Source organism: Stegodyphus dumicola, chromosome 7, assembly GCF_044657685.1.
Source record: "Stegodyphus dumicola isolate Sdum_Otavi_A_Nest chromosome 7, ASM4465768v1".
NCBI lineage: Eukaryota > Metazoa > Arthropoda > Arachnida > Araneae > Eresidae > Stegodyphus > Stegodyphus dumicola.
In genome coordinates this window covers 43,320,398-43,341,032 of record NC_140774.1, presented here as the reverse complement: position 1 = coordinate 43,341,032, position 20,635 = coordinate 43,320,398, and the positions used below count along the sequence as shown (strand labels likewise).

Sequence of the window (20,635 nt, the reverse complement as noted above, 5' to 3'; positions counted from 1 at the left end):
GAAGAAATAGAAAATAAAGACTTTAATAAAAAATTCATTGTCTGAAACTGTAAGTAATAAAAAAATTTTAAATTCAAAATTAATATCACAGTTTCCACTTAATACATTTTGTTTATATTAAAATTTGATTATGCGTCCTTTCATATGTATATAAAAATTATTACATTTTAAACTCATACTGCTTAATTAACTTAAATAACTCAATTCAATGTACGAAATTTAGAAATTAGCTCAACAATTTAAACTTCATCATTTTATAAAAAAAATTTAACTTATGTAATTTTTTCCAGCTAGTTGCTGATACCCTTTTTCCAGAGTGAATTTTTGTAAAATTTAAATGCTGAAAAATTTGATTTAAAATGTATCTATCAAATTAGCATATTGAAAATTTCTGAATTATTCTGTATTTTGGTGTGAGCCTGGATAATTCTTTCCCTCCACCCTTCTAATATTCCATTTTAGAAAATTTAGTAATTTGGAGCATTTCATTAAAAAAATTTCTTTTTTTAATGAATTGCTCCAAATTACTAAATTTTCTAAAATGGAATATTATAAGCTGCTGTACTAAAAACTTGTTCCACGATAAAACTTTTTTTTTTTTTTTAATTCAATGCTCCAAAATACTAAACTTTCTAAAATAGAATAAATATTACAAGCTGCTGTACTAAAAACTTGTTCCCTGATATGAGCCAAAATTAGATTTTGAGGTCAAATCATTGTTAAATATTATGGCATGACTTCCTTTGATAATAATACATATGAAATACATTGCAATTAATACCAATTTAAATTTAAGATTTTTTTTTTTTTTTTTTTTTTTTTACCATACCTTAGTAAGGAAGTTATCAGTGGGTAATGGAAATTTCTGTTTGTTCGTAATACAATGCCTCTAGATGATTCCTTTTTAGAAATTTATTTATTAGGAAAACTTATAAATGTATTACTTTTTTTACTAGTTTACTTTTTAGTTTTATATATCAAAATGTTCCTTCACTTACAACACAGAGTAAATGTTTCAAAAATTAAATGTCAAGAAGAAAATTTTTTTAATTTAATCTTCTCTGGTTTTAAAAAAATTATTAGGTAGAATCTGCCATTTCAATTTAAATTTTGCACTAAAACCTGGGAAATAGTTAGCAATGTGATAAATGCTTAGAGAGCTAGTTTTTGTGTTAAATATATTTATAGTATTGCATAATTGCATTCTCTTGAAATCAGTAATGCCATAAGCATTTTAATATACTACTGATGATATTTGTATTCCATAGTGGCAAATTCACTTAATTTGCAGTATTTTAATTAGCTTTAAGTATTCTTTTACTATTTTGAAAGTAATTTGTTTTAAAGAGAGGAAATGAAGTTGGCTTAAAAGTTTTATAATTAATACATTAACATTGCATTATTACTAGATTCCTAAAAACTAGCATATGGAACACAAATAAGAATTAGACTTGAGGCTTTCTTATTTTTTATTTGAGCTATGTTTATGAAAGTTATTAACCTAGCTTAGCTTTAATATTAAAATTTGATCAGTTAGTTTCCATTTGCGTAGTTAGTTAAAATTGCTTACATGTAAGTAAATATTTTAATGATGGAATTTTATATTTTCTATCAAATATTAAAAAGGAAAGAGAGATTTTATTTTTTAAAGAATGTTTTATTTAAATAAATGTACACTCACACACAACAAAAGTTATCAACACAAAATAAATAAATAAACAGTTTTCTATACATTCCAGTAAAATGATCCTTCTAAACCAAATAATTGTTTGAGTACAATATCAGTTGAGTAAAAGAAATATTATATGCATAACTTAGGAATGTGGGTGACTTCAGCAAGATAAAATATTTAATTTTCTCTGAGATTGCATGAAACACATTCATCTGTTATTCTTAGTTATCAGATAATCAAATAATAATCTTAAAATAATTATTAAAAATGCAGTATCATCAACTTTTTAATGTAACTTTTAATAAAATACTGAAAAAGAAATGTCCCTATTCTTTATAAATAAATAATAATGATTTAGATAAATTAAGATCAAATTTCATAATATGCAAATACTATTGCATTGAATATTTTCAAGGAATGAAAAACGTGCACTTTCACAGAATCCGTCTAAAAGTCAGATTTACTAAAGTTTCATAGTTCTGCAAAATATTGTCAGACCAGCTGACAAATTTATAATTATTAAAAAGAATTATGCATTGGAAATATTATTTGCACATTTTCACAGTTATTGTGCGCCAGCAACTCATTGGGGCCCCTTTACAAAGCTTTCATCACCAACATTAATAAGTGAGTATTGGACCACTGCTTCTTGTGTATTATACATCAGAGCAAATTGAGCTTTATTTGACTGTTGGTTCATTCACCATTTTTGAAGAGAGTTTATTGGAGATGTGCTAGTCTTATTTAAGAACTTTTTTCCTGAAATGATGATGAGCTTCCATCATCAGATGAAAAGGAAACTGGCTGGAAACCAGAATTATCATAAGGAGCGCTGTATGATTTTGACTGTGCTGGTTGGAATGAAACTGAATATGATGGCTCAGATTGACTGCTTCGTATTGAATCTACATTGAAGCTATTTATGGTTTCTTTGGCCGATTTAGATCCATATGAATCTGCATTTCGTTCTCCAGATGACATGTAAAGAGCACTGCTGCTTGAACCATATGTAGCCTTTTTATTATTGGAGCTTGCATATCCTCTTCCATGTTCATTAGACCCGGGATTGTAAATACTAGCAGCTGGACTAGCTCCACTTGCATACAGATCACCAAAACTTCCACTGTTGGATCCTGAACTTAATCCTAGGAGGCTACTTGCAGCTGCACTGGAACCATAGCCGGCATTTCCACTGTTAGCACTATAGAAGTTATTGCTGCTATCAGAACCATAAAGCCCACCACTGCTACCATCCAAAGAGTAAACATTGCCATTTGAACTGCTAGATCCATGGAAAAGTCCACTGCTAGGACTACCACCGGAACCATAGAGGCCACTAGATCCAAGACCTGCACTACTGAATAATCCACGATTAGAGCCATCACTTGAAGAAAAAATGGAACTAGATCCACCTGAGCTGAATATTCCGCTGTTGGGATTACTTCCTTGTGAGAAAAAGCTACCAGTTGGACTGTTTCCTGAAGAATATATACCACTACTTGAACTTCCACTTGTTCCAAATAAGCTACTACTGCTTTCTGAGGGAGCACTGTAAAGACCACTGCTACCTCCAGTGAAATGTCCTGGACTAGCACTTTCACTAGCATATAATCCACTGCTGGAACCTAATTGTGATGCCATACTTGGATTGTAACTGGCAAATGCATTTGCAGCTGCTGCATTAGGGCTAGATTGCAGATATTGTGTATTACTACCATCAGCAGTTGCATAGTATGGCTTGTAATATTTCTGGAGCTGGCGTAGAGGGACTGAAATTGCCTTATAGCTGTTTCCACCAATGAGCATTGGCTTGGATCCAAACTCATCTGTGGCATAAGACATTCCAGACATTGATGGTGTGTAATAGGGCTTCACATATTGTCTTCTATTCATAAATGATTTTACCCAGTGACGTACTTTATCAGTCAAACCAAATGAAGGTGGTCTGTAGAGGTTTCTCAGCATGTTGGCATATCCTCCTCCTGTACTGCCAGAATTAGCCATGTACTGGTATCCCCCAGTGTTTCCATACATTCCACCTGCCATAGGATAACTGGACATCAGTTGCTGTGCAATTCCGCCTTGACGGAATTCTGCATCTTCTGTCTCAGTCAGATTTTCTGCTGTTTCAGTTGTTGCATAAGACAACGTTAAAATGCTTGCCCAAAATGCAATGCAGATAGCAGTCTGAAAAAGGAATTGGGAGTTAGATTTGAATGCTTGAAAAATGTTTTAAGTGTGATATAATAACTCATTAAAAATTGCTGAAAGGGAATGAATTACATTATTAAAGCTGTCAAATGATGAAACCAATAAAATGCTATTATACATTCAAAATATAATTTCTGAAGAACTTTAAAAAAAAAAAAAATCCTTTAAATATTAGAATTTTATGGGTATTCTTTATTTACAGAAAGTTAGTGAAGAATAAATTACTTGTTATTCTAACACACTGAAGTATTAAACATACCCACCATCTCCTTCCAAGCCGGTATCATATGCCAGATTTCATTTTGTGAAACTAATGTATAATAATAATAATCTAATATATTTATAATTTATATAATATTAATATATATATTATAATCCAGAAGGAGCTATTAGTCTTGAAATGGGATTTTGCATCAGTTCAATATAAACGGCAAATCACTTTTTAAATATTATATCCCTTCATTATTTTTAAAGAAGTTTAATAATAAATAATCTGCATGTATGTATATATGTTACTCGCATTGCAAAAAAAGAAAAAAAAAGAAAAAAAAAAAAAAGGCAATAGTACCTAGAGCTATCAGATTCTGAATAACATAGTCCTCCATCCGAACATGTGCACCTGGAACCCGAGTTTTAACTTATTTTATTATCCATTTCATAGTGTGTAAAACGTTAATGAATTTTTGCTTAATAAGCCCAACAATTTGAAAGTAAGAGATAGCAACATTGTATGAAATGAAACATTCTTATCTCCAGGGTACGAGACTATTGGGGATTCAAAATATGTGCTGTTTTTAAATATTTTGTGATTTTGCTGTTGAATTGAATTTTATATGGGATGATATTTAATAAATAAAGTTAACACACAAAGCATGAATAAAAAAGAGACAAAAAAAAGTTTTACAAACCATCTTATTAAGAAAACTGAACATTGGTATGATATGGAAAAAATATAAAAATTTGTGCCAACACTTAATACTGCATCGAGAATTCTAAACATATGCTGTTATGCAGCTTTTAAAAATTTTGTGATTTCGCTGTGGAACTACATGTGGTATAAGTGTGAAGAAAATTATGCTTCATAATAAAACTAAAAGAAAAAAGGTTCTAGCGTGAGGGAGTGCAACAGCAGACTGGTAGACTACTGGCACAGCGAGAGCATAAAAAAACCTTTTGGGTGACCATTAAACTCTTAAAAATGTTCATATTTTTCAGATTAAGTCAGTGCTTGCACCGGAGCCCGCCTTCAGTACTTCTCAGTTTTTAAGATAAATTACAATTCTAGCTGGAGTGCACCGGAGCCCTAAATAAGATGAGCTTCGGTGCTTCTTTTTATAAAACTGATCCACAATTTAAAAGGGGAAAAGTTTAGAATTCCTAACATTTTAGTTTAACAATAAGCAAACTTTAAAATACTCTATTTTCCTAGAAATACGAACTCATGAGAACATGAGACGTTCAAATAAAGTCCCCTCACTCAGATGCGGAAACCTTTCCCTTTAAGAAAAACAATAAATTTGGGGTAGTTTGTTTAGGAATGCATAAATTTCACACCATGCCATCGTATCTAGTGTATTGTTATAGATGCTTGCAGTTAGTTATCCTCTCAGGAAGGCAAATTTGTGTTCATAAATGTGTATTAAGTGACAACAAATACAATAAGAGTGAAATACTGAGATAAACTGCTCAAGCACGTCCTATACACAGTCTTCTCACATTATCCACTAATGTGGGGGGGAAGCGTAACCAGCAGTAACCTTAGGAGTAAGATGCAGGACTCATTTTCTCCTGACATACATCTGCTTGATGGCTATAATTATATGAGCAGAGAGCCGCGGTCAAAGAGAACGTTCTCTCTTACCAAGGTTCCCCTCATTTTTTGTTTCCACCCACTCATACCCCCATTCTGTTTCACACTGGAATTTTCACAGCTATACTTTAAGTATGTTTAATTTTTGTGATGATAAAAGAACTCCACTCTTACCATCAGAGCTTAAATTGGGCCAGAGCCCACCGGATCTTGGCTCCAGTGCTTCTTAGTTTATGTAATAAATCATAATTCTAGCCGAAACGCAACAGAGCCCTGAATAGGAAGGCTGCGGTACTTCTTTCATATAATTGAATAACAATTTCAGTAGAAATTTTATCTCAAAAATTTTATTTTAACAATAAAATTATATTTAAAATCGCTTATTAAATTTCAATTTATCTCTTTGCATTTTATTTAATTTTAATTATTTCAAAAAATAATTAATTACATACTAATTGACAATTAAAATTTAATTAATTTTATAATTATTATTGATTAAATAACAATTTATAAACATTAATTAAATAGCTATTAATTAATTTGATAATAATTAACTATTTAATTTTAAAATTCTCAATGAGTTTAATAGTCATTTTATTTATTTATTTACTCTTGTTCCTCTTTGCTGACAGTCTTCCACAGGGCTTTGACACTTCTAATCTTAGAAATTAAGCCCTGGATTAAATATTATAGTTTATTTTTTATGGCAAAATGTTAATTTCTGTACATGGCATGTTATATAAAAGATTTCCCTGTAAAACTTTGAAATACACTTGCATTGTTGTTATTTTATTGTAATGGTCAACCATATATACATAGCTTCTATTTAACCGTACTGTTATTGCCATATTTAAGAGTTCTTTAAAAATTTATTTATGATTCTAACAATAGGAGAGTGAGGAACTGACTTTTTCATAAAAAGAAAACTTGTAGGTAGACGGCTGGCAGATGAATGTTTGTTTCGTGTGGTAGAATTAGAAACATTTTTTTTTTTTTTTTTTTTTTTTTGCAGCAGTGATGTAAATGTTTATAAAAATCATCATTAGATGTATTATAAGTTTTGTAAGTTAAATGCCCAACACATTGAGTTTGAAACTGGTCCCAAATTAAGAGATATGAGAGATAAAAATTATACACATTATTCCGCAAATGCTGGAAATGATGGTCTTATTCATTTATGCATATATTAGGATTGTTAAAAATATTTAAACAATTCAGAAATTGAACGTACTTTGGAGCTGGGTTTAAGATGAATATGTTGTATTATCAATTACATCAATTAAAGAAATTTAAAATAAAATGAAGATATAATAAAATCCACATGTATTGGTTCTAAATCACTCAGTTTATGAAGCAGTGTATAATTTGAAAAGTACTAATTAAAAGTTTTAGGCCATGTTGAATGGCAACTTTTCCTGGAAATAATTAATGTACTAAATCGTAGAGTTGGTAAAAATTTTTATACCAGGTACCAGGTATTATAAATACCAGGTTTATAACAACAGGTACTAGGTTTTATAAATTACCAGGTAGCATAATATAATGTAACAGGATGCGGAAAATGGAAAAACTGAGGTGGTATAAATGTTCCCAAAATCAAAATATAGATTAATGCCGTCATCAGTCAAACTGCGTTGTCACCCCTCCCTACCCCAGAGGGAAAAAATCCGAACCAGTGTGTTTTAATGTGACGAGAATTAACCAGAAACTCATTTTCAGCTTTCTGATCGAGAACTAAAAGATTTTTTTAAAGTGTACGTTAATTGTCCGTATTTTTTATGCTTTTTTTATCTTTAGAAGTAAGTATTTACGCTTCGCGGTTGTTTGTATGACTTATTTGGGGTTCTCACGAAACCTCCAACCTCTTATTAAAGGTAGGCAAGCTGTAGGTGCAACTCCGTGTCAAGGTCGAAGCGTGGTTGACTGGCCTGCTGCTTCTGATTCTGAATAGTGTTTCTCCCTGCTCGAAAGCCCCCAGAGCCGGAACTGGGGTGAATGATCCTCTTTGTCCTTCCGCTCATCTCTGGGTTACGGTGTCACGAGGACAACATTCCGATCCGGGTTAGGATGCTCCCGTTCTTTGGATGCCTCTCTGCTTGCTCTAGAACAGCCGACATGTATTAGCATAAAAAAGGTCGGATGAGGAGAGAGAAAAATTTTTACACGCTTCAAAGGTCTTCTAGTTTGGTTGGCCATTGGGACGCTAAAGTTAGTCGTGATGATTTGAAATTGGGTATTCTTGCCGGCTTTTGATAATATGCGTCTTTCTCAACTGGTAAACTGAAATTAAGGAAAATACTGATGTAACAGAAATGCTTTATGTTATCATCTACATTCACAAGAATGCTTTCATGTGCACTGAAACTGCAGTTTATATGTTTTAAGGCGTCACTTCTCGATTCGGCAAGTCATCAATGGCATTCTCTTTTTTTCATTTTAACAGTGCTGAATTCCATTATGCGTTGGAATTCTTGTTAAAATAATTTAAGTGCTTAAGTACAGCATTTTTTTTTTTTTTTTTTTTTTTTTAAGAGTTCCTATTCCTCAGTTTTCTTGTTTATATGACAGGGGAAAATATGAGGAGTTGTGTGATGAATCTGGTGTCTCCTAAAATGTGATGCCGCCTTTACGTACTCAAGTCCTATTCTACGATCGTAATGATTGTACCTAACTGATTTCTGCTCTTATGTAAGTTGTAAAGAGATTAGATTGTGCACTTCTGTTGCTTGTCGAAAGGGGCGATTAAATCGTGATCAATTTAAATAGACCACCTGTATTAGCTCAGCTTATTATCTAGAATTAGTTAACCTGTTAGTAAACCTGTCAGGTTTATTAGGGTTTAATTCTGTCAGGCTTCGTGAAACTTAACGCTTTTTATTACGATTTCAATGAAGTACACTGTCATGGCGTAATAAAACACGCATAACAAAAATGGTTTATAGTGGGTTAAAGTATTTACGATGTTTTAATGGGATAACCGAGCTTTGATATTAGAGTCTGGATTGGGTTGTAATATTTTAATTACGTTAAAATACATAAAATAAGGCAAATTCTATATTTTGTTACAAAATTTTTAGTATACCTTTAGTAGTTGCATGTAAGTTTTCTATCTTTGTGTTTGAATTGAATTCATAGGGATATTCAAGCATGCTTTTTGTTTTAATTTCATTTACGTACATTTTTGGCGTAACAGTACCTGCTCCATATGTCAGAAATCTGAACTTGCGTTTTAAAATCAATTAAATCATTGAGAGATATAGTAATATAATTTTGTTTTGAGACAGCGTCTAAATTGAAAAGTAATGATAGTGAGGCTATAGGGCTGCATGTTACTGAAATGGAGCGACTTTCACATGCTCATTACCTTCCTCCCCCCCCCCCCGCCATATACTTCCAGAGATTCATTGTGTTTGTACTAAATCTGTTTTCAACAAGGCATTTATTTGGCCAAATTTGCAGGTCCTAGATCCATGAGAACAGAATTGGTCATCTAATAGTACTTGTAATAAAATATGTTTAACATAGTGTCTTATTTAAACTAGGATATTTATTATTTAAACCAGGTTATTATCTAAACTGGACTATAGCTGCAGTGCAATGGAAATGGTGATGTTTAAGAACTTGGAGAAAGCTTTTTTACGTAGACGCAAAGATGACATTTACAGACAGACGTTGTCGAAGACAGGGCATAATTTATTGCTGGACAACTAATTCTTGCGATGCACATTCTCATTCACACATCGTTATGGGTGCGATATGCACCCCGCAATTTTGTAATTGTCCAGTATCACAGAGAAACGAGCCATACATGTTAGCAGAGCAGGGAAGAGAGTACGCATTTAGCTAAGCGTGAGATATATAGTCAAAAGTTTCTTTAATTTGAATCGCTAAGAACTTGTAGGATTGCATAGGAAAGCATGAAACTGATTAAATTTGAAATGACGCAGTTTAGAACAAGTTATTCTAATCAGTTTCTACTTAGAACAACAACAAAAAAAAAAAAAAAGGGGGGGGGAGATACTTAAATTAAAATGAATAACGCGGTTGTTTTTAATTTAAGTAATAATTTGATTTACATATTTTTTATCTTACATGTATAAACAACTTTTCGAACGTTTACATCTGCAGTGTTATGTTTTGACTGAAAAAAGTGACCTCACTGGAGATTTTCTGAAAGGGATTAAGTTGTTTTAAGGCAGCGGTGTCCAACTTTGTGCTCGCTGATCGTTTTGTATGTGCTTGCCAGCCCGTTTAGGTACTATGAACAAAAAGTATTTTTAAAATAAGCATTCATTTATTTTTCTTAATTGTTAAAATATGGTAAGCATTTATAGTGATAAGAGATATCTTGCAAGACGTTATAAAATAATTGATTGCTGACTGTTGAACTTGATAGCGAACATGGAATCTTACTGCTTCATTCCGATGTTAGATGGCTCAGCAGGGAAAAAGTACTTCAACGATTCTTTCGCCAATAAAGCAGTTTTTGGAATCCGGAAACGAAAGTTATAAAGAATTGGACGATAACAATTGGTTATCTAATCTGTATTTTCTCACGGATATAACAGCTAAACTGAACGAAGATCTCCAGGGAAAAAGAAAAAACTCTTTTTCAATTGACTGGGACTGTAACTGCTTTTCAGATAAAGTTAAATTTGTGGATAAAATCAGATGAAAGAAACAAATTTCACCCATTTTCAGAATTTATCAAGCCATATTAATAACCACAAGGCAATTGAAACAGAGAAATACTCGGAAAACCTAAATACATTGAAAAATAATTTTGAACTCCGCTTCTCTGATTTCCATAAATTTCAACCAATATTATTATTCATATTAAAACCATTTGCCGAAATTAATATTTCAGATGTATCACATAAGATTGGAAATATGCTTAACAAAAATGTTGATGTTTTGGAAATGTGCTCGCGATAGGCCAAAGGTTGGGCACCACTGTTGTGAGGTAACGCATAAACTCTTGTTTTTTCATTAGATTATTTACTCTCAGTCAGTCAAAAGTACAATTCAAATTAAATATTTGATGCACATTTGCCCCAAAATAAAATAAAATTGGCAAACATCGTTCATATTTGTTGTATAAAATGTTAAACGTATTATTATTATCTCCAAGGCGACTACGCATACTTATGTACTTTTGAGTTAACTGAGCACACTTATAAAATTATTGATTCATTAGCTCTTTTTGAACTCAAAATCTTGAAAAACCTACTGTGCCCATTCCAAAAATTAAACTCGAGAATCCTTTCAGTTACCAATTGGATGTGCTGATTATTACATCGCAGTATCACTAAGATGATACCTTTCTTTCAAATTAAAGAATTGCTAACTGCAATGATTAGTCTCATCAAGCTGTCTAAAACCTGAGTGGACGAAAACGCATAAGGCTGAAATAGATGAAAAACGCAAATGTGGGTTCATCTGGTTAAAAAATGCGGAGACCGGGGAATCGACTACATATACGAAAAACTACATCGCACCGCTTTTACCATAATTGATACCCCTTGGTAGTACTGAAAATGATTCAATATGGTGTTCAAATGATCATATAAACGATTCCGCGTACTGTTACTAAAATCGTATAGCACTTGCTAGAATAAAGAATCCCATTTTTAAACAAGCACCACAGTGAGCTCTAGAGTTAGTCGTGATGGAGATTTTTGTTTTGCCAAACGCAGAACCGATATAAGGATCACTTTTATACTATTTTCATGAGGTTTGAGTGAGGTGAACTTGCTGGCCATTTTAGACGCGTTACGACTTCGGATTTTAGATATTCCTGCACCAAGTTAACGTCTGAGGATGGTCTGACGTCCATATGGCGCACGTCATATGGACATTCAAGACAAAATCTCCAAGCATAAGCTTTGTATACTAAATGCGATATTCGTAAATGTAGCTGTTTAGAAAAAAATGCAGAAATGTAGACGAATTTATACAATCCCACTCTACAAGGACTCTGTCTGACCATTACTTTAGACACTGTTGGCAAGGTTGAAACATATATCTCTAGAATTAATCAAAAATTGCGCCTTCTGGGTAGACCGTAAGCCACCGGTAATCCATAGATTGTTCAGATGTTAGGGGTTCCAAGCACGGTATTCAGTACTGTATGTTAGATGGAATATAACTGGGTATCTTACGTATAAAGCAGTCTTGTTTAGCCACTGATAAGCTGTTTGTCTGGATTCTATAATTGCTGAGACTCTGATGAGTATAATCACTTAATATATGCTGTACTGGCTGAGTGATATCAGGTAGTTAATAGACACATAGTTTCCCTATCTATTTTGGCAATTTTGTCCACTAGTCTTCGAACATCGTCGCTAATTTTAAACTGCAGAGATTAGAATGACACTTCGTGAAATATCGAGATCTTAGGTCACTTTAATCTGAGCGTGGCCAATTTCCTTCGGATGATCCTATCGTGCAGAATGCCGTCGGTGTGCTTTGTCGATTCATCTTTGTTTGCGTGTGGGGGGGTACAACTACTATGTTTTCAGACTATGCTCGAGAAGCGTCTGAACACAAACTACTTGAACTGATTGTAACTACACTGCAAGTTTCTTTTCCTGCCAGTCTTGCAGGAACTTCCGGAAATCGTCGTAGAGAAGCTAGGCAGCATTGACATTACTTGTTTGTTTCAATATAATGCTGTATTTTACGCATTATTAGCGGCGATTCTCTTAATTTATGGACAACAGTGTTTGGGAATATTTTGTGAATGGAAAGTTGAAATACTCTTTAACACAAGAATTTGGTTATTTCCGAATACATACTCTTTGCTTTATTGCAATATATATAATTTATAGTATTTTAAACATTAGATTTATTTTTTATCTTTGTTTTAGAAAGCAAAATATGGATAATAAAGAGAGGCGCTTAATTAGCCCGAAATGTTAATGGCATTGACGTATTTAATGAATCAGTTGCACTGAGTTGTTCAATATGCCAATAGATGATTGGGCATGATTATTATTCCAATAATAACGCACTAATCTTGCGGCAGCAGCAAGAGATGTTTGCAAATGTAAGTTATATGCGGAAAAAATTCCTTGAAATTTCTAATTCTACCGACTTTTATGACAGTATGCTTCTTTAGAATTCAAACATTATGTTATGACGGTATTAAGCTATATGTACTGGATTTTTTTTTTTTTTTTTTACATTTCTTCCGCCTCTTTTTTTCCAAGTCCAAGAATGAGAGATCATTCATTATCTTTGAATATGGTAATAATAATGCATTGCTGTGGATTTTTCTTCATTCAGGTAAATTACAAGTTCCGAAGTTTTCTAACCTGCCAAAATTATCAAACCCCCTCCAGTTTCGAATTTGAAATTTTGACACTGAGTAACGCATGGTTCATATGAATGCATAAATACATTGGCGATCGGAAATTCTGCTGGTCGCCACACAAAAGGAGAGTTTGAAATGACGGAGATCTACGAATTTGAAATGTTGAAAGATACCCGTGATCACTTATTATACTATAAAATAATCATTAACATAAATTTTGGTCTAAAGTCTTTTTTTTTTTTAATATATTTTCCTTATGTTGAGAGCCATTAAATTCTTTTTACTGTTCTCTATCTCTGAAATCCAGAATCGCGTCTGATAAATATTAAACGTGATCAGAAATTATTGATATTGAAATTATTAATTTTCCGATGGTAAATGTGCTAGTATATAAATGATGAGAAGGAAAAATACCGTTGAATATTAAACAATAGTAGTTAAGGGGAATAAATAACTATTTTTAATTATCAGAGATTTACACTTTGGTTTTTACTCCTTCTTTTTTTCTAATTATTAGACAAAAATTGGCCTTTTTTAGGGAAGGAGAAGTTAGACATGAATTTTACACCTTTAATTTTCTTTAAAACCGTTCTTCCAAATCCTTTGACTGTCCCTTCCCCTTTAAGCACTTTAACAGGCTGAATGTAGTTCCTGTCTACATCTCAAACAAATACAAGATACGCTCAGAAAATAACCGGGCAAATTAAGAGACCAAACGATTAATAAAAATGTAATGAAATGTATGGTTACAAAGAGTGGCATCTTAGCTCATGTTAAAGCCAGTTTAAAGTGGTTATTTTGCATTTTGCATATCAAAAAGAAGTCATTTTCATTTATTGAGAATACATTGTACACAAAAATTTTTGCTTCGAGATAGAACAATATTGTAGCCTTAAATTGTGTTACAAATTATGTAGACGTGCTTGAGACAAGCAAAGAAACCTCTAAGCCTGGCTTGTGCAAATACGACCCAGAAACGAAAATGCACAGTAGAAAGGTCCGTCTTCTCCAATGCAAAAAAATGTCCGATTGTCGAATCAAAGATTAAGGTGATGATGAATACATTTTTTAATTAGAAAGTACTTATTCAACATGAGTTTGTCCCTGAAAATCAATCGATTAATAAGCATTTTTACAAGGAGGTGCGTTTCGATTGCAGAACAGGATAAGGAGTTATGAAGAAAACTTTTTGATTTTGGGGAATGGTTTCTTTTACACGATAATTCTAGGCCCCGTACAAAATATTGTCTGCACAACAATTATTTTGCTAAACATTAAATTGCAATGATAAATCACCCACCATACTCTCCCGACTTATCGCCAACTGATTTATTTCATTTTCCGAAGTTTAAGCTGATCATTAAAGGACAGAGATTTGAAAACATCTCGGATATTACACCAAATGTTAGCAAATTTTATGAATAATTAGTTCCAACGCGTGTAAATAGTGTTTCGAAAACCTGAAGAAATTTTGGAAAAATCGTAGCGATACTCTTACGATTATTTTGAAGGACATAAATTTATTTGAAGGTTAGTAAGCCTTTTCTTATAAGAAATTTTCGATTACTTTATGGGCTCACCTTGTATATAACATTGATGAGAGTGCGTTTTTTTTTTTTTTTTTTTTTAATTCCTTACACGAAGTGAAGGCAGTATTGTAATCGAGAAAAACTTCGGTTATCAAATTTTAACGGAAATATCCATTTATTGAAGAATAATCTGTAACTACGCTGTGAGTTATGAACATTTTGCCTATTTTTTGTTTGACGTCTGAATGCACGCACAGAATAAATGACTCTTTATTCCGAAACGGATTGTTCAACTGTGAAATGGATTAACAATGGTTTTTTTCGTGACTTCTGCCCATAGTACGTATCTCGCGTAACTCAAAAACGATTACCCGTAGAGGGTTGAAATTTTGTACATAGAACTGGTATAACGTGTAGTTGTGCACCTCCCTTTTTCATTGCAATCGGCAGTACCAAACGTGTATATATGTATTTATATACCCATCCTCTTACCCGACTTAAAAGTCCTTACCTGCTCTTTATGTCTGCAATCGTTAGTCGTAGTCATGCGCTTTCAAGTAGAGAAGTGTTTTAAATCACGAAAATATTCATGTTTGGGCAAAGTCAAATTTAAAAAAAATAATTAATTTTGGACAAATAATGAAATCTAACTTTTAACGCGGTCTTCTGTTTCCTATATACTTATTTTAGGGAAAGTTTTATTTGAGGCATCGTTTAATTAGAGTAATTCAAGGAAATATGTCGAAGTGTGTTGAAATGCAGCGATAAATGTGTGTAATTTAATAGGCCGGACATGAAGTAATATGGAGTCCACATCAGATTTTTTTTAAAGTTTGTCTCGGAACTTACCTCCCCCTCTCCGAAAGATAGATAATTTTTGACTACTTTGCTTAACTAGTCAGCCTTGCAACGTTTTCTACGAAAAGTACTTTCACCGGAAGGAAGCAAGTTTTGCATAGTATGTGTGATTAATTAATCACTAAATCATCAGCCTGTAAAAAAATAAAGAATACCTGATTACGATTATAGAACATTCTCGAATTTCTAAGCGTTTATTGAGGAATAATCTGTAACTACGCTGTGGGTTATGAACATTTAGAAGTACGTATGTAATTTTGGACATTCTTGCGGAGACAGGAATATAATAATACGAGCATAACAGCGCAATAATAAGAAATAATAGCACAATGCTTAATTATAAATTATACTGCAAAACACATATTTATAACAAATATAACATAATAAGCGTAATGTTAACTGTAATCTGCTAAGATCTCCATTCTTTCCCAATAAAATGGCGTACACCGAGTGGATATAACTTCTAAATTTTGGTATTTCATTCTGGGATCGGTTCCTGATGAATTGGCGATTGTAGAGGACTTTTGTTGTCTTTTCTCTGTGTAGTGTGATATATAAAAGTTTTTTAGTAAGTTTCCGTTCTACGGCAGATAGCTCTCTCTTATTGTGGCATAATCAGTTAGGAGAAGATAATAATTTTCAACGTTCTAAAATTCAATTTTTTTAAATTTATTTTTTAAAAAAATGCTTTGCACTTTTTAAGATTAATGTAAAACCGCGTAAAAATTAATGTAAAACCGCGTAAAAATCGTGCAAAAATTAAGCTGGGATAGCTAGTTGTTGATATGGTTTTAACCTGTCTTTGCACGGCCGGGTGGTGATTCACAGTTGCTTGATAGAAGTAAAAATCACCTGTTAGAAGAAAGATTAACTTTTTCACTTTTATATAAATTGGGGGTTTCTTGTATTTTAGAAAATTTTTTTGTTTCAGTATGATTTGCTGTGTTCTTCAGAGTGTTTTCGTCAAACTTATTAGATTAACATATATTTCTCAAACTATTCTGAATCTTTTTTGAAAAGTCTATATGTCGATCTAATTTTTACAGTACAAGGGGAGAAAAAATTTGTTGTAATTCTACAGACCAACTGATATCTGTTTACATTAGATCAGCATATGATAATCTCAAACATGATAATACTCTTCCTGCCTGTCGTGAATGCAATATAAAGTATCTTTTTCGAGCTCGCTTCAAGTGATTTATTTTAAAAACATTTTGGAGTCAAAACTAAATTGCTGAGAAATCTCTTAATTTAACTATTTTATTTCGTTGGCCTACTGATTGCTTCGGTTTATTTGTTTATGGCAAAGCACTCGAGGGTTGCCTTCTCCTTAAGCAGATAGGACTTTCTAAAGGAAATTGGCTCATATACACGTTACATATGAAGAAAACCATGAAAGCGCCCGTGCAGCCAGTCCGTTCGCCGAAATTCAAACCCTGGACCAAACTACCAGTGTTTAGAGACTTTAACCGCTTGGCCGCTGGTGGACCCTTAAGGCTACTGAATTTTCTATAAATATTGTCGTGAGTGAAGCTGTTATAGCTTTTAATAAATGCGTTTTAGGGCAATTAAAAAGTAACGTAGATTTAATATGAAATACCGGCCTGTATTATAGTAACATAGCCTTCGAAACAGATTTTGCATACCTAAAATTGGCCAAATTTAGGACTTAGTCTTACAGCTGAAATGCTAGAGAATGAAGGGAGGATTGGAAATGCCGAATTTTAGCAGAATTCGGTATTTCCATAGAATTCATTTTGATTTCGTCTTTATTGATTTTAAATGTATATATATATAATTGTATTTTTAAACTGTGCTTTTCTTTCGAATTTAAAATATTTGGACGTTTCTGTAGGATTATTAAACACTTCGACTGTGCTTCCTTTAAAAACGGAAAAATGAAATATTTGAGACGTAAGTCACAATCTTGCATTATAATATTTTTCTCTTTATATATGAAATTTAAAAAAAAAATTAAAAATTATTGTGTGGCAAATGCTTAGCTCTGTCATTAAAATGTTATTCATTTGATACATTTTTGCCGGTACTAAAAATTATAAAAGCTGAATATGTTTTATTTTAAAAAAGATACAGAATCACAAATTGAATATTTATAATTACTCATTATATTGACTTAATTTCTCGGAATCTCTTCGTAATTAAAATAATTTTGTTATAAAAATCGCTTCGGCATCCTAAAGCAGATTATTATCTTTTCCCTGAAAATTTGCTAAAATAAGAAGTACGGTTGCAGCGATAGCTTATCATTTTTACAAACTAGTTCAAATTAAAAGACCTTTTATTTTAAAGTATTATATTCGTCACGAATTCGTTATTTTTAATTTCGTTACATTTGAATATTTTTCCCTCTGTAAATCTGATTACAACAGATTTACTAGAGAAATAATTTTGGTATCTTGGAGCAAACGATTATTTTTTATTTCCCCACTTAAAAAAATTCGCTAAAATAAGGAGTACGTTGACATATAACTCATGATAATAGCCTATTTTCGCAGAGTATAAAATAAATATTAATAAAACATATATAATAATTTTCTTGGTTTAATTATCTTTTAAATTAAGTTATATTTGTGTTTTCAACTTCTCAAAATTTAATATCTATTCAAACATTACTGATAGCAATGTAATTTCAACGTCTTTTCCCGATATTCGCTAAAGAAAGATTATAGCTAAAGTTGGTCGTATTTTCTGTTGTATGTAACTTATGGCATAACGTAAGTGTACAAATATTCCAATCAAATTAAATCCGCTCCCTCAATTATCCGTAAATACCTAGAGGAAATTCAATGAGTTTCATTAAAAAATTACCGCAAAAACAAAGAGAAGCTGAACTCACCTTGATAGAAGAAAAACCCATCTTTCTTCCTGAGCGTCTCAGTTCCAAGTGTTGCTCTTCTTTCAACTCAAGTTCAATGCCAATTCTTGTTTTGTTCCATCGAAGCTTGTTTTTGAAGCCCGCTTGACGAAGAACCGGGTCGACCAAAAGGAGGTCAGAGCCGCGGTCCCGGATTGGAACACTGTTTACAGACACTCAGTAGTGCCATTAAAATGAAGACCCCTTGTGGGAAGCAAAAGAAGCGGATTTGGACTCTATTTTATACTTCTGAGATAGGATGAGGATTCTGATGAGGATTAGTTTTTTCTAAAAAGAAAAATCGGGATCACCTTTTCCTTTCCTTTACATTCCGATGGCAACTTATGCTTTAGAAAGGAATCTTGAAGCGACATCCTGTAACAATTTACGTATTTGCTTTTCGTTATACTTCAGTGAATTTATCGTCATCCACTATTAGTGAGCCATTGATAAAATTTGTTATATTTTTAGAGGGATTTATGGCAGCGTTTGCCAATTATATATAAAGCAATGCTTTTAAACTTTTTTAAACGTAAGAACCATTTTATAAATAATTGAATATGAAATATAAACATGCATGTAATGCAGCCAATATTTTTAGGAGTAGAAGACAAATTCCCTTGGAAAACATGCAATAAAATTAATTAAAACTCATTGTTAAGTGGCGCACAAAAGATTATTTTACCGCGAGAGATGCATCACATGCCATTAGTTTAAATTTTTAATTTTAAATAATTAAGTATTTAAGAGCAGTTTATTGCTTCTAAATCTTTTAGTTAATTAACCAATGTGTACTTTTAGTTTGAAAAGTAAGTTAAAGCTATTACGGTATGTCAAACGGAAACAAAGTAAAAGTTTACAAGGCTGTGTAGATGATAAAGGGTTTATTACTCGTAGAGCGACAAATGCGGCAGTTGCGCGCACGATAAATGCCCAGGTCTCGTAACGTTACAGTGATGGACGAAACGGAAAGTTAAGTTACAGGTGTTTGTAATGTTAAAATTCTTTCAATCTGATTTTTTCTAGATTCTAATGTAAACTGAATCTGTGCTGTTTGAAACATATAATCAAAAATATGAAAACCAACATGGTTTTTCATGAAATTAAAAACTTTTGTGTGTTTTTTAACATTATGTTACTAATAAAATTGCAATTTATGCATTGCTACCATGCATGTATGATCCACTCTCTCTCTGTGGTAAGGTTGCCAGTGCACGAGAAACTTGATGTCTTTTCCTTTATTTCACTCATGGGCTCGCCCATAACCAGTTCTTAGAATGAATTCGGCAAGAATATACCTTTAATTTTTCTTTCAAATTTAACCAATCTGTAACTTCTTAACAAATTAAGCGATTTAAAAGCAACACTCTTTAATATTCTAATTATTCGTTTTATTTTCTAATACTCAAAATAACTCTTACGATGTTAAACATATTTAATGTACACTATATTATCTGTGCCCAGTACCAACCAGATCCTTTCGGAAATACCCTGTAAGTTGGCTGATATGTAGACTTGTGATTAAAAACAAAAAAATCCAAAAAGACTGAACCCGGATGTGCTGATGAAAATTTTTACAGTGTGATGTTGATACCCATTTCAGTATAAAATGAAATGAAATTTTTAAAGTTATTTTTAAACCTAATCATTGGTTTTGCAGCAATATGTCCCAACGTATGTACCAAAATGACAAAAGAATAGCTTGTTAAATTTCGTAGTTAATCACAGTGATCACTACTTTTGTAGATGATCGTCCATAGAAAATGGCTAGTATTTTTGCGAATATAAATTTATAGTGTGAACTGGGTCTTTCATGATACGAATTCTACAAAATATCAAATTCATGGGAGAGGGTTTACTGTATTCTTTTACATAAATTCATATTCTTTCTGTTTTAATATTTTACTAGTACGTACATTAAATCATATGTAAATAATGCAGGAAGTGGTTGGGTTACTTAAATTATATCACAGTACACGAAGGATGTCTGCGTAAGAAAAGGGATCCTACGTGGAGGACTTTTTAATTAGAATTATGGGAAAACAAACGATGGCTATCTGCCGACTGGAAGGGATGCCTTCATGGAGGACTTTTAATGAGAATTGGCTTTGTTCATATGAAGCTTGTACATAGGGGGGGGAACTTGAAAACACTCAGCCAGCTTGTTCGCCAGAACTAGAACACAATTCTGAACTACCAGTGTTCAGCTATTTTACTGCTCGGCCGTTAGAAATATTCATATAACGATCAACGATTTCGGAAATATAGGTCAATAAGAACTTTTTTAGACACGATGTATGTATAATATCTGTAAAATGTCAAAAAATAATACCAGATTTCATGGCAAGTCAAAACAATGATTTTC

The 20,635-nt window shown here is 32.4% G+C and overlaps 1 protein-coding gene across 1 annotated transcript; it reads right to left on the bottom strand.

The window, feature by feature from the left end:
• Positions 1 to 1,636: 1,636 nt before the first annotated feature.
• On the bottom strand, positions 1,637 to 18,413 carry LOC118191405 (uncharacterized). Its single transcript, XM_035362236.2, has 2 exons — positions 18,253 to 18,413; positions 1,637 to 3,859 (listed from the first exon to the last, which is right to left on the bottom strand). Exons 1-2 carry the CDS (start codon positions 18,271 to 18,273, stop codon positions 2,417 to 2,419), a joined length of 1,464 nt encoding a protein of 487 aa, XP_035218127.1. The 5' UTR covers positions 18,274 to 18,413; the 3' UTR covers positions 1,637 to 2,416.
• Positions 18,414 to 20,635: the final 2,222 nt, after the last annotated feature.

Coding starts and splice junctions, on each gene's coding strand:
- LOC118191405 (XM_035362236.2), bottom strand. CDS start 18,273: ATGGGTTTTTCTTCTATCAAG. Junction 3,860..18,252: donor TGGGTTTTTCTTCTATCAAG/GTGAGTTCAGCT, acceptor TTCCTTTTTCAG/ACTGCTATCTGCATTGCATT.